This window comes from Polyodon spathula, chromosome 37 (assembly GCF_017654505.1).
Source record: "Polyodon spathula isolate WHYD16114869_AA chromosome 37, ASM1765450v1, whole genome shotgun sequence".
Classification (NCBI taxonomy): Eukaryota; Metazoa; Chordata; class Actinopteri; order Acipenseriformes; family Polyodontidae; genus Polyodon; species Polyodon spathula.
In genome coordinates, this window is record NC_054570.1 from 3,731,127 (window position 1) to 3,745,186 (window position 14,060).

Sequence of the window (14,060 nt, forward strand, 5' to 3'; positions counted from 1 at the left end):
GGTTTCCGGTAAAGGTGTTTTTATTTTGAATATATTGAAGTATATCGGATTATTTTTTGAGATGCTGACAAACTACCGATACACGGTCTACTAGGTAGGGTCCTGCCAAAGACGGTGCATTTTTGTAAATCTCACGGTCATAACATTTTAAAAATCTTAAAAGTTCACAGTTTCAGCTATTATTAAAATCCTTACATTTCACGGCGGTGTTACAGAGTCACACGGCTATATATAAACATTTAAACACCTGAAGTTAACAACAAACACGAGATGATTTATTACATATTTTTTTAACAAACGGTTTAAAATGTAACTGTATGCAACCCTGTTTCGAGACGCGGCTGCGCCGATCTAGGGACGGGTCTGTAGCGGGACAATATATCCAGAGACTACAAAATACAAACGTGAAGTCTCTGAAGTTTACTGACATTTTATTTAAATTATTATTATTTTTTTTTGTGTGTGTGTGTCCTGCGGTACTAAGAACATATTTCTGCTTCGACTGCTGTTGGTATATATTTGGATTGGTTTTGGGTTTTGTTTTCCACATGATCCCCTGCGGTAATGAGGCTAGCACTTTAGGGTTTATTATTTTATTTTATTTTATTTTAAAAGGTGGGTCTGACGGCACTACTCGGTACTGTCAGGCTGTGCAAGGGTTGAAGTCACCTGAAGTTTGCCAAATTTCCAATGTAAACATAACGATGAATTAAGAGAGGAACAAACCTACACTAACGCTATGCCCTATTCGCATGGAAATAACTCTCTCCATTTTTTAAAAAATTTGCTCTTGAGGTTGGAGTTTATGAACTACGTTCAAGAGAAACAGCGGCGCATTTTGCCGTTTTGTTTACATGCCAGTTTGAGTTATGAGGTTACAAAACGGGACAAATCGCTATTGCTGAAGGTGTTCTTTTAGGCAAAGTTCCTGTTCATTTAGCCAGAGCATTTACAATGGGGAAAATCTGTTTCAGCACTTAGGAGCAGTGTTCTCTTAGGCGGTGGCCCTGTATATACAGTAGTCTGTGTAAATTAAACTTAAAAATGATAGAACAGGTTGCACAAAATACATTCACAGTGAATTTGATGTATTGTGGAAACCTTTTCACCAGATAAACTCCTCTGGTGTTATGAACTTATACGAAATTCTGTCCCTTCCTGCTGTTCAGGCCAGATTGGGTTTGTCCCTTGGATGCCCTTCCTAACACTGTATTTAAATAAATCGGTGCTTTTCATTTCCAGCTGCTACTAAACAGAATCCCGTGTGCTGCCATGGACAGTGTGAAGGTGGAATCTGTCCAGGTTAAAGAGGACTTCACTGAAGTAGAGTTTGACCTCATGGAACCAGGGAAGGAAGAGTCTGAGGACTTCAAACCAAACATCCTTGAGCTGGAGCCTGTACGCCTGCGGGAGTGTAGCGTGGTGCTGGAGAGGATCTGCGTGAGAGAGCGAGGCGCTGGAGAGGAAGGCTCTCCCAACAGCACTCCAGGAGGTGGAAAGGAAGACGGGCGCTCCCAATCAGAATGCAGGCTAGCAGGTGAGTGACTCCCAGTAGCTGTGACATCGTCATTCTAGATTGCGTGATATCCACAGTGTGCTTGAGAGGGAGGGAGCAGGTAGGTTACATTACTAGCTGTTTGTTTTTCCTGTACCACTCACACCAGTTCAAGACAGGAGTCACTACTGGTGATCTTCAGGTATAGATATAATGTTCCCATTACTCTGGGAAATGTACAGTGTAAAAATATATGGATATTATTGTAGATGTGTAATGCTATTGAAAGATATAATTGCAGCATGTGTTTGAGGAAATAGACCTGAAACAATAAAGGAGAACTTTGAAGGGAGATTTTGATCCCAGGGCTCGGTTTGTGTTTTTAAGCTGGTGTAACCCAGTGCAAGCCTCACAGCTGAAATCCACATGCTTGAATCCACTCCTCCACCCAGCCTACAGGCAGTGCCTCTTACTTTCTTTCCTGTTCATATTTTCCAGGTTCCAGTCCAGTGGCTAATGGGAAGGCAGGCGCTGGAGAATATCCTGACTGTGGGAAAGGTTTCACAAAGTTAGGGAATTTAAAAATACACCAGCGAACTCACACAGGAGAGAAACTATATCTCTGCTCTTACTGTGGGAAGAGTTTCAGTCAGTCAGGAAACATGAAAGCACACCAGCGAACTCACACAGGAGAGAAACCGTATCGCTGCTCTGACTGTGGGAAGAGTTTCAGTGAGTCATGCAACCTTGTTTCTCACCAGCGAATTCACAGAGGAGAGAAGCCGTATCGCTGCTCTTACTGTGGGAAAAGTTTCAGTTACTCAAATAATCTGAAAAAACACCAGCGGATTCACACAGGAGAGAAACCATTTCGCTGCTCTCTCTGTGAGAAGAGATTCTGTCTTAAACAAGGCCTTCAAATACACCAGCTGATTCACACCGGAGAGAAACCGTATCGCTGCTCTGACTGTGGGAAGAGGTTCAATCAGTCTGGGAACCTGAAAAGACACCAGCAAATTCACAGAGGAGAGAAACCTTAGAGAGAGACTGTGGTCAATGGGACGGGGGAAAAAAAGCTGTCGCATTAAGAATCCCAGTGTAATACATTTCAAATGGTAAAAGTGCTCTTCAACTCTCCAGAAAGTGGGCGGTGAAGCGTCACAAGAGCTTATGACATGAGTGACAGAGCATCGCGCGATGTGTATCTTTTCAATGTGCATTGTGCTTGTATTTGTGTCTGCTTCTGTAAACTGCCCCGAGTAATAGCAGTGTAGCAGGCGTGCAGATCTTAGATACAGGAATTGTGCAAGTTCTAGTGAGACTTGACTGTATCATTAAACCTGGAGTGTGCTGATTTAGCAGTTGAAGCATTATATAACAAAATACCAAGCAATGTAGAAAACACATGTTTCAATTGTATTCCAATGAGCAAAATGTTTTGTTTTAAAGCCAATTGTATCAAATTGAATGCTAGCGCTGTGCCTCTTTGAGCTGCCTTCGTGTTGTGATGTAGCACCCAGGAAGACTCTGCAGCCTGAGAGGAGGGGTGAGGTGGGGCGGGGGAACTGCCTTTTGAGTTGTAAAAAAAAATAAAAACATGAAAATAAGTCAAGTGGTATACATTTTTTTTTTTTTTTGGTCATGATTTGTGTGACGCTGTACAGAATTCGTGTTGTGTTCCAAGATCGTGGTTCATCTCCCCCTCTAGCACCAGCTAGCACACAGCTCCTGGGTCCTAACACTGCAGAAAGTTTAGAGCCAGGATCCAGTGCTTTTAACCCTGCAGTTACCTCTAGGGGAAGAAGATGGAAACCACTTTTTCTCCCTCTACATAGAACGAGTGAAATGAAACTACAGAAATATTTATTAACATTACCCACTTGCTGAGCTGCTAGGTAAGTACATGGTTATAGAGAGAGAGATAGATAGATAGATATGTTGAATTATATGCTGTTTTTGTTACATGGTCCTGGTATAAAGAAAAACATAAATAAATAAAAATATTTCAAAACCTGCCGTTTCCAAACAGTGAGTTGCTTTGAGATCGTGCTTTACAAGCACAGTGGGCTCCACTTTCAACTCTCACGGTGGCTAACAGAGGACTAGGAAAGAAGAGGCCCCCCCTCAAAGAGGAAGAAAGAGTGCCCCCCCTCAAAGAGGAAGAAAGAGTAACCCCCCCTCAAAGAGGAAGAAAGAGTGCCCCCCCCTCAAAGAGGAAGAAAGAGTGCTCCCCCCCCCCTCAAAGAGGAAGAAAGAGTGCTCCCCCCCTCCCTCAAAGAGGAAGAAAGAGTGCCCCCCCCTCAAAGAGGAAGAAAGAGTGCCCCCAAAGAGGAAGAAAGAGCGCCCCCTCCCTCCCTCAAAGAGGAAGAAAGAGTGCTCCCCCCCTCAAAGAGGAAGAAAGAGCGCTCCCCCCCTCAAAGAGGAAGAAAGAGTGCCTCCCCCTCCCCCCCCCCTCAAAGAGGAAGAAAGAGTGAGGAAGAAAGAGTGCCCCCCCCTCAAAGAGGAAGAAAGAGTGCCCCCCCTCAAAGAGGAAGAAAGAGTGCCCCCCCCTCAAAGAGGAAGAGGCCCCCCAGGCTCTTTTAAAGCAAGGAGACGGATTCTATGAGCGCAGAGCTGCGGAATGCGAACTGGTCATGTGACCGGGTCAGGAGACAGAAGGGCTTCAGTGACGTATAAAGGGGGGGACGTGCGGTCATTTAAGCACATGTCGTCTTTCAAAGAGAACAAAAAATCAACAATAAACGCAGAAGAAAAAAAAAACTGAAATGCTTATAATTAAATGGATAGAACTTTCACATTTTCTTCCCAGTATTGGTATACTTAAACACCTACACATGCTTTGCACTGTGGCAGTGATAAGAGAGACAGTTGATCCTTCTGTTTCTATGGGGTTTTTTATATTTTTTTTGCAAAAATATTAATTTGTAAAATAAAGGCGGAAAATGCAGTATGCCATTAAAAAAAAAAAAGTGAGAAATCTGAAAGTGGTAAACAATATTAGTTGTCAGCAAGGACCCAGAAGAAATCAAACCCAGCCTCCGAGTGTGTTGAAGTTTCTGACACCTAATCACAAGTTACAACTTTGTGTACCAGCGCACAGACAAGAGGGTGATCAGAGCAGGACACCTGCTTACTGTACTCCTCAGGACATGCACTCGTGTTTCAGAGGAGCCGTGCATGGCAAACGGCAGGGAAGGTGTGGGCCTTGCCTTTGTTATTTTTGCTGCTCTGGACAAGATCGCTGTCTCTGCTTTATCGAGGCACCCAACTTACAAACAGCTGGGGGAAGGTCGTTGTCTCTGTTATAACTAGCCAAACGCTGTCTCACCTAACCTATATATGCACACATTATTGAGCCCGATTCCACTGTATATTATTAAATACATAATAACCCATCTGACCCCTACAATGTAAAATGTTTACTGGTATACAGGTCAGAACAGAGTCGCGTCACTCTGGGAAGCAGAGGACAATGCAGTCTCTTCTGTTTTGTGGATTCCAAAACACACCCTTGTAATGATGACATTTATGACCCCCTCCAGCCTATATTCTGTGTACAGTGGCAAGTTTCCAATAACAGTAATCATAAGAAAGAAAACACATAGTAGAAAGAACAGGCAAGTGTGCAGAAGTGAGGGTAAGTATGAAAGCGAAGTGAACAAAACAAAGCCGACATAGAACACAAAGGAGAAATGGGCGAAGTGTCCGGTGAGCCTCAGATAAACCCAAAACACACAAACACAAAAACACAAAAACACTACACAGATAGACAGAGAAAGATAGGGAACGTTGAAAAACATTATTATAGTTATGTTCATTACCCACAAACAATGTGAAAAATGCAATAATAATAATAATAATAATAATAAACTTTACGATATAGTCAAGGAAATATTAGAATTAAAAATATTACAACTCACTTTTAAAGCCGCAGTTGGTATCTCCGTGTGCTCTACTTCTATCACACTGTTTGTTGGTGTTTTGTTTTCAAACCTGCCTGACTTGATTAAAAATTACACATTCAAAAGAAAATCTCATGGTTGGACAATGTTGGCATGGGAACTATAGAGAGCTGCTATCTCCTCATTTTAAACACAGCCAAGCGGGATTCTTTGTTAAATTAGTATGGTTCATTTATTCAGTTAAACAAGAGGCAGGTCAGTTTTGATTTGCTTTGCAAACGAGTCTGCAACCCGCCTGAAGCAGCCAAATATTGACCTGCCTGCCACAGCCTAAGAGTCGGGAGTGTAGACACGTCAGGAGGGGAGGGGGGCTGCTCTGTCCTGCTTTGTCCTGCTCGTAGATGTGCAATGTTCAGTAATGTTTATTTGTTGTATTATAAATGTATTTGGCAATGCTGCACTTGCAATATAGTCATGCCAAATAAAGATGAATTAATAAGCGAGTCCGAACAGTAGGTGGCCATCAACACAACAGGCGAAGGAGAGCCACTCCTCAGGAGCGCCGGCCCGTTGCATGCACACCGCGCAGTCTCTCAAACTCTGCATTTCTTTCTTTTTATTAAAGGATACCAGTTTGTAAGGCGTGGACGATTAAAAGAAAAGCGAGCTGCGTTATTATCATGCTGTTAATGAAAGGTTAGTTGTGCGCGGCAGGCTCTTTGTTTGCTGAAGGGACCCGGCATGGCGGCTTCACCGAGACCCGACTCACTTTAAAATGTAACTGAGAGAGGCCGCGAAATCAAAACCAGGTAAAGATGTTTTTATTTTTAATATTATCTCCAGCATACTGGAGGCCGAGTTATTTTTTGAGGTGCAGCCAAACTACCGATATACTATAGTGTCTGCACTGATAAACAATATCATTTAATAAATAATTAATATATCTATATTATATATATAGATATATATAGATATATATAGATATATATATATATTCCAACACACATACAACATGGTAATTATCCTGACAACGTTTTTATATATATATTTTATGCTGAGTCACGGGGACATAAAACGTTTTTTTATACATATATTATTGCTTCATTTATTAAAATGCATTCGAAAAATATGCATGCAAATGCCAAGTTTCTGAAGCAACAAAATATTGTCACGTAATCCTAAACAACGTTGGGGGAGAAAAAAAAAGCGTACGTACGCAGACACTGCAAAGGATTCTGCAGGTAAGTTTGAAAGCCACGCAGCTAGCAAGAGACGTTTCTATTGCAGCTTCACTGTCAGGTTTGCTTCAGAAATTCAGATTAGTTGATAACATGTGTTTATACACAGCAGTGCATTCATTTGAAGTAGAAGAGAGTTGACCATGAAATGTTATTTACAGCGGTATTAGTGATCCGCCACATGTGTGCAGTGGAATGAATCACATCCTGTATTTTGGCTTTTAAAAATAATTTGTAAATTGTGCAGATTGAAGAAAACTGACTGTATATAGTTTGTATACCACATTCTGACGGTGTACCACTTTCTAACACTACACCGGCCACTATCAAAGTGAAAAACAAGGTCCACAAACTTGAACTTAAAGGTGTTCTATAAACTTCAGGTGCTTTCAAACGGTATCCCAATTCCAAAAGAAAAGCAGATAGTGGCAGACAAGGGGGAAAAGGCATTGAATAGAACAATCTAGCTAGAAAAAAAAATAAAATACAAACACAAAAAATAATATTTGATTTTATTATTATTTGTGCATTTCTCCTGAGGGATAATCGGACAACATTCGTTAGGTAAACTCTTCCTCCAGTACCAGCACTAGCTGAGTGAAAGCTGAGTTTGTTTCAAGGACTTATGACTCGACTACAAGTTGATTATTTTATAAGCAACTTAAGGAAACACTTAAGTGTTCTTATAGCTGAAGTGTTCTCTGATACCGAGTTAGCTACCACACCACAGTATGAATCAGTAAATAAATAAGCATGTTTATTACTAGTCATGGCTCACGTGCATCAACATGTAAAATAAGTAAAAGAAAAGCAATAGGCAGCTGTATGTTAATAAACTATAATAATAAAGTAACAGACGAACTAACATTGATAAACTGTCAAACTTTATTAACACAGCACCCCTGTGCACATTCCAAAATGCAGCAGCAATATACAAGTCATGCGTATTATTCAACAGAGTGGTGAAGCACCTCGGCAGAAAGGGAGACGCCACATTGCTCGGTCACTTATAAAGGTTTTTTTCAGGAGCTCGAACGCTCTCCAGGTTTGTGCAGAAAGAGAAGCAGCGGCGCATTTTGCTGTTTTGTTTCCATGCCAGTTTGTAGAGATGAAGTGCGCGAGCGGAAATCAGAATAGAAAACAATTCGATGATATGATGGTGGTTCTGGAAAGACTGAATTAAATACACCATTAAGTTTGATGATGAGTTATCAGGTTACAAAACAGTACTGTATCCGTTGTGAACAAATTGCTGTCGATGCCAAGGTGGTGTTCTTTTAAGCACATTTCCTGTTCCCTTAGCTGGAGCATTTACAATGGGAAAAATCCGTTACACCACAAGGGTGTTCCCTTAGGCAAAGTGTTCTCTTAGGAGGTGTCCCTTTATGCAGACTACTGTGCAAATGTGAAACAAATGTTAGAACAGGTTGCACAAAATAAATCCACAATGAATAATTTGAAATGGATAAATAGTGTAACCCTTTTCACCAGAAACTACTCCTGGTATCATGAACTTATAAGCCAGCCCTGCTGTTCAGGCCAGGTTTGCGTTTGTCCCTCGAATGCCCTTCCTAACACTGTATTTAAATAAATCAGTGCTTTTCATTTCCAGCAGCTACTAAACAGAATCCCGTGTGCTGCCATGGACAGTGTGAAGGTGGAATCTGTCCAGGTTAAAGAGGACTTCTGTGAAGTAGAGTTTGACCTCATGGAACCAGGGAAGGAAGAGTCCGAGGACTTCAAACCAAACATCCCTGAGCTGGAGCCTGTACGCCTGCGGGAGTGTAGCGTGGTGCTGGAGAGGATCTGCGTGAGAGAGCGAGGCGCTGGAGAGGAAGGCTCTCCCAACAGCACTCCAGGAGGTGGAAAGGAAGACGGGCGCTCCCAATCAGAATGCAGGCTAGCAGGTGAGTGACTCCCAGTAGCTGTGACATCGTCATTCTAGATTGCGTGATATCCACAGTGTGCTTGAGAGGGAGGGAGCATGTAGGTTACATATTGTAGATGTGTAATGCTATTGAAAGATATAATTGCAGCATGTGTTTGAGGAAATAGACCTGAAACAATAAAGGAGAACTTTGAAGGGAGATTTGGATCCCAGGGTTCGGTTTGTCCAGCGTCAGTCTTTGCTGACTCTGCTTTTACACATAAAGTAAAGGCTTTATGTTTAACTTTGTGTTTTTAAGCTGGTGTAACCCAGTGCAAGCCTCACAGCTGAAATCCACATGCTTGAATCCACTCCTCCACCCAGCCTACAGGCAGTGCCTCTTACTTTCTTTCCTGTTCATATTTTCCAGGTTCCAGTCCAGCAGCTAAAGAGAGGGCGGGCGCTGGAGAATATCCTGACTGTAGGAAAGGTTTCACAAGGTTAGGGAATTTAAAAATACACCAGCAAACTCAAACAGGAGATAAACTATATCTCTGCTCGGACTGTGGGAAGAGTTTCAGTCAGTCAGGAACCCTGAAAGAACACCAGCGAACTCACACTGGAGAGAAACCGTATCATTGCTCTGACTGTGGGAAGAGTTTCAGTCAGTCAGGAACCCTGAAAGCGCACCAGCGAACTCACACAGGAGAGAAACTATATCTCTGCTCTGACTGTGGGAAGAGTTTTAGTCAGTCAGGAACCCTGAAAGCACACCAGCGAACTCACACTGGAGAGAAACCGTATTGCTGCTCTGACTGTGGGAAGAGTTTCAGGCAGTCAAGCAACCTTGTTTCACACCTGCGAATTCACAGAGGAGAGAAACCGTATCGCTGCTCTGACTGTGGGAAGAGTTTCAGTCATCCAAACAACCTTGTTTCACACCAGCTAATTCACACAGGAGAGAAACCATATCGCTGCTCTTACTGTGGGAAGAGTTTCAATCATTCGAACAATCTGAAAAAACACCAGCGGATTCACACAGGAGAGAAACCGTTTCGCTGCTCTTACTGTGGGAAAAGTTTCTGTGTTAAACGAGGCCTTCAAAGACACCAGCTAATTCACACAGGAGAGAAACCGTATCGCTGCTCTGACTGTGGGAAGAGTTTCAGTCAGTCTGGGAACCTGAAAAGACACCAGCAAATTCACAGAGGAGAGAAACTTTAAAGACTTAAAGACTATGTTCAATGGGACTTTTCACTAATGAGGAAAGAAAACGTTAACCTTGCATTATGAACTCCTGTGTAATTACTGCTTTGGTGTCACTCTTAAGAGCATGCATTTCAAATGGTAAAAACGCACTTCATCTCTCTTGCATTCTGATTGTGTCAGAAAGTGGGCTTGACACGGACACGTCCCAAGAGCTTCTCTGTGTCAGTTTAACCCGGGCTGTCAATGCAGGCAGGGCCTGGGAGCGGGAACAGGCAGAAAGGAAACTATTCTGCTCCTCGTCTGATGGACGAGTCTGGAGAAATCGATAACGCAGTGTGGGAAATGAGTTTCAGGGTTTAGCATTTCAACTTCATCAGCCTGAAAATAAACAAACTGATGGGAACGAGAATCCCGACCCCGGTGTGTAGCATCCCAGAGACGAGACTGCAGCGTCCTTACTGGGGATCCGCCTGGAGGATCTGTCTTGGAAATTCATCATGATTCTCAAACTAATGAGAAATGATAGAGTCCTATCGCTGTATTATAATAATAATAATAATCTATTTTTATATAGCACCTTTCCTAGTGGGCCACCATCACAAAGCTACAGAGTCGCTTACAACAACGTCTCACCCCAAAGACGAAGCACAAGGAGGTGAAGTGACTTGCTCAGGGCCTGGGTTTGAACCGTGGGGCAGTCCTGGTTACAAGCCCTTTTCCTCAACCACTGGACTCGTTAAGAGAAAAGGAACACACAGGGTCACACGTTGAGTCAGTGGCTGAGCTGGGATTTGAACCGTGGACCTCCTGATTACAAGGCCATTTCTTTAACTGCTGGACCACACAGCCTCCTTTATGACATTAATGACTGAATATGTTGCGTGAGGTGTAGCTTTGCAAAGTGCTTGTATCTCTGCTGCTGCTGTAAACTGCCCTGAGTAATAGCAGTGTAGCAAGCATGTGTATGGAGGTAAAGAAAGGCAAATTGTGTAATCCTGAGTTCTAATGAGGCTTGACTGTACAATTAAACCTGGTGTGTGATTCACGATTGATTAATTTTATAACAAAGTGCTGAGCAATGCTAAAAGCAACACACATGTGTAAGTTGTGTTCAAATGAGCAAAATGTTTTTTTTTAAAAGCCAATTGTGTCAAATCGAATGCTAGCGCTGTGCCTCTCTGAGCTGCCTTCATGTTGTGATGTAACACCCAGGCAGACTCTGCAGCCTGAGCACATAGGAGGGGGGAGGAGGGAGCTGGGGGGCTGGGAAACTGCCTTTTGAGTTGTAAAAAAAACATGAAAACATAAGTCAAGTGGTATACATTTTTTTTTTTTTTTTTGGTCATGATTTGTGTGACGCGGTACAGAATTCGTGTTGTGTTCCAAGATCGTGGTTCATCTCCCTCTCTAGCACCAGCTAGCACACAGCTCCTGGGTCCTGCAACACTGCAGAAAGTTTAGAGCCAGGATCCAGTGCTTTTAACCCTGCAGTTACCTCTAGGGGAAGAAGATGGAAACCACTTTTTCTCCCTCTAGTGAATGAGTGAAATGAAACTACAGAAATATTTATTAACATTACCCACTTGCTGAGCTGCTAGGTAAGTACATGGTTATAGAGAGAGAGATAGATAGATATGTTGAATTATATGCTGTTTTTGTTACATGGTCCTGGTATAAAGAAAAGCATAAATAAAAATATTTCAAAACCTGCCGTTTCCAAACAGTGAGTTGCTTTGAGATCGTGCTTTACAAGCACAGTGGGCTCCACTTTCAACTCTCACGGTGGCTAACAGAGGACTAGGAAAGAAGAGGCCCCCCCTCAAAGAGGAAGAAAGAGTGCTCCCCCCCTCAAAGAGGAAGAAAGAGTGCTCTCCCCCTCAAAGAGGAAGAAAGAGCGCTCCCCCCCTCAAAGAGGAAGAAAGAGCGCTCCCTCCCTCAAAGAGGAAGAAAGAGTGCTCCCTCCCTCAAAGAGGAAGAAAGAGTGCTCCCTCCCTCAAAGAGGAAGAAAGAGTGCTCCCCCCCTCAAAGAGGAAGAAAGAGCGCTCCCCCCCTCAAAGAGGAAGAAAGAGCACTCCCCCCCTCAAAGAGGAAGAAAGAGCACTCCCCCCCTCAAAGAGGAAGAAAGAGCGCTCCCCCCCTCAAAGAGGAAGAAAGAGCGCTCCCCCCCTCAAAGAGGAAGAAAGAGTGCCCCCCCCTCAAAGAGGAAGAAAGAGTGCTCCCTCCCTCAAAGAGGAAGAAAGAGTGCTCCCTCCCTCAAAGAGGAAGAAAGAGTGCTCCCCCCCTCAAAGAGGAAGAAAGAGCGCTCCCCCCCTCAAAGAGGAAGAAAGAGCACTCCCCCCCTCAAAGAGGAAGAAAGAGCGCTCCCCCCCTCAAAGAGGAAGAAAGAGCGCTCCCCCCCTCAAAGAGGAAGAAAGAGTGCCCCCAAAGAGGAAGAAAGAGTGCCCCCCCCCTCAAAGAGGAAGAAAGAGTGCCCCCTCCCTCAAAGAGGAAGAAAGAGCGCCCCCCCCCTCAAAGAGGAAGAAAGAGTGCTCCCCCCCTCAAAGAGGAAGAAAGAGTGAGGAAGAAAGAGTGCTCCCCCCCTCAAAGAGGAAGAAAGAGTGCCCCCCCCCTCAAAGAGGAAGAAAGAGCGCGCCCCCCCTCAAAGAGGAAGAAAGAGTGCCCCCCCCCTCAAAGAGGAAGAAAGAGTGCCCCCCCCTCAAAGAGGAAGAAAGAGTCCCCCCCTCAAAGAGGAAGAAAGAGCAAAGAGGAAGAAAGAGCACTCCCCCCCTCAAAGAGGAAGAAAGAGTGCTCCCCCCCTCAAAGAGGAAGAAAGAGTGCTCCCCCCCTCAAAGAGGAAGAAAGAGTGCTCCCCCCCTCAAAGAGGAAGAAAGAGCGCGCCCCCCCTCAAAGAGGAAGAAAGAGTGCCCCCCCCCTCAAAGAGGAAGAAAGAGCGCCCCCCCCTCAAAGAGGAAGAAAGAGTGCTCCCTCCAGGCTCTGGCAGATTTAAAGCAAGGAGATGGATTCCATGCGCGCAGAGCTGCTCTGCTGTGGAATGCGAGTGTGTCATGTGACCGGGTCAGGAGACAGAAAGGCTTCAGTGACATGGGGGCGTGCGGTCAGTTAAGGAGGTATGGCAGAGGCCTGGTTTTTGGGTCTCGTGCTTTGATTGGTTCTCGTCTGTCGGAGGAATATGACATCGGGATGAGTTGGGGAAGCTTGGAGGCATTAGAGAGAGAGTGAGACCTGCTTTCTAGAACTATGGGTAACTATTCCTGTTCTGCACGAATGTAAGAATTGGCTTTCTGTGGTGCTCTACTTTTTTCTTTCAAATAGCGTATATCTATAATCGTTTGCATGGTTTATTTTAATTGCAAATATATATCTATATATATCTACCCTGCCTGATATTACAAGTTAGAAGAAACAATTGGGGCAACTATCGGCCCCCACAGCTGTCAAAAGCAGTGCCTATTTGCTTGGTGCTGGGCAAGGCTGCCCCAGTGCTTTCTTGAAACTTGGCTTGTGTTTTTGGTATCTCTATTTGAAATGGCTGGGCACTTCTGATAACTTGGCGTTTTTTTTTTACATTTCCAATGTGTGTTTGTTTCAGATTTATATATGCAAAGGGAAGAATTGATAGTTTGCTGGAGGACCCATGAAGAAATGAACCCATCCTGGCTGGGCAGTCTGATATACCAGAAACCCAGGATCCTGGCAGCACTGACTGGAGTGATGATTAGAATTGTGTGCATTTGCTAAGGACCCTGTTTACAGACAGAAACTTGTATCGTCCTGTCCACATAAGAGACCAGCTATGTGTAATTCTTGAACGTTTCAATGATATCGTCCTACATAGAAGTATTGCTCGGTTTTGGTTGTTTAAATGTTTTTGGTTTGATGGGAGCTATCAGTTTGTGTGTGAAGTAAAGCTGTGAGTTTGGGTTTATTACCACCTTTGGGTCTTGTTCCTGTAATGTTTCAGCTCGTCTTTGCTGTACTGCACGTGTTCATTGTTTGAACACATTCGTGATGTTGCAGTATGAAAGCACATGGCTGCTGGCTGTGGGCGCTGCTATACTTGCTTGCTGCTGCACAGCTAGTTTTGCGCACTTCCTGTCTTGGAGCACCCAGAAGTATATGTAGCAGTTCGTGTTGCTGCACAGAAACTGGGCCTCCCTTCGGAGGAGTCGTCAGACACAGGATCTGAATCTGACCGTTTCGGTGATCCCTCGGCTCTTATTTCAGCCCTGTATTGCAGGGGCCTTGATGCTGCAAAAGCCCATTTTCCTTTGTTGTTGATCTTGTCTTGCTGCGCACAGCGATGAAGTAGAGCTTCACTGCGCTAATGAAATACTAAGCTATGTATGACA

The 14,060-nt window shown here is 43.9% G+C and overlaps 2 protein-coding genes across 2 annotated transcripts in view; both read left to right on the plus strand.

Moving 5' to 3' along the window:
* LOC121304291 (zinc finger protein 271-like) overlaps positions 1 to 3,411 on the plus strand; it is a 31,706-nt gene extending 28,295 nt beyond the window's left edge. The window contains exon 7 of the mRNA XM_041235338.1: positions 2,112 to 3,411. Within this exon, the coding sequence (XP_041091272.1) occupies positions 2,112 to 2,535 (424 nt within the window). The 3' untranslated portion in view covers positions 2,536 to 3,411. The remainder of the gene's footprint in view (positions 1 to 2,111) is intronic.
* Positions 1 to 14,060, plus strand: part of LOC121304304 (zinc finger protein OZF-like) — a 727,904-nt gene that overhangs the window by 8,913 nt on the left and 704,931 nt on the right. The window contains exons 2-4 of the mRNA XM_041235366.1: positions 6,094 to 6,206; positions 8,248 to 8,542; positions 8,933 to 9,709. Coding sequence (XP_041091300.1) covers positions 8,278 to 8,542; positions 8,933 to 9,709 — 1,042 coding nt within the window. The 5' untranslated portion in view covers positions 6,094 to 6,206; positions 8,248 to 8,277. The remainder of the gene's footprint in view (positions 1 to 6,093; positions 6,207 to 8,247; positions 8,543 to 8,932; positions 9,710 to 14,060) is intronic.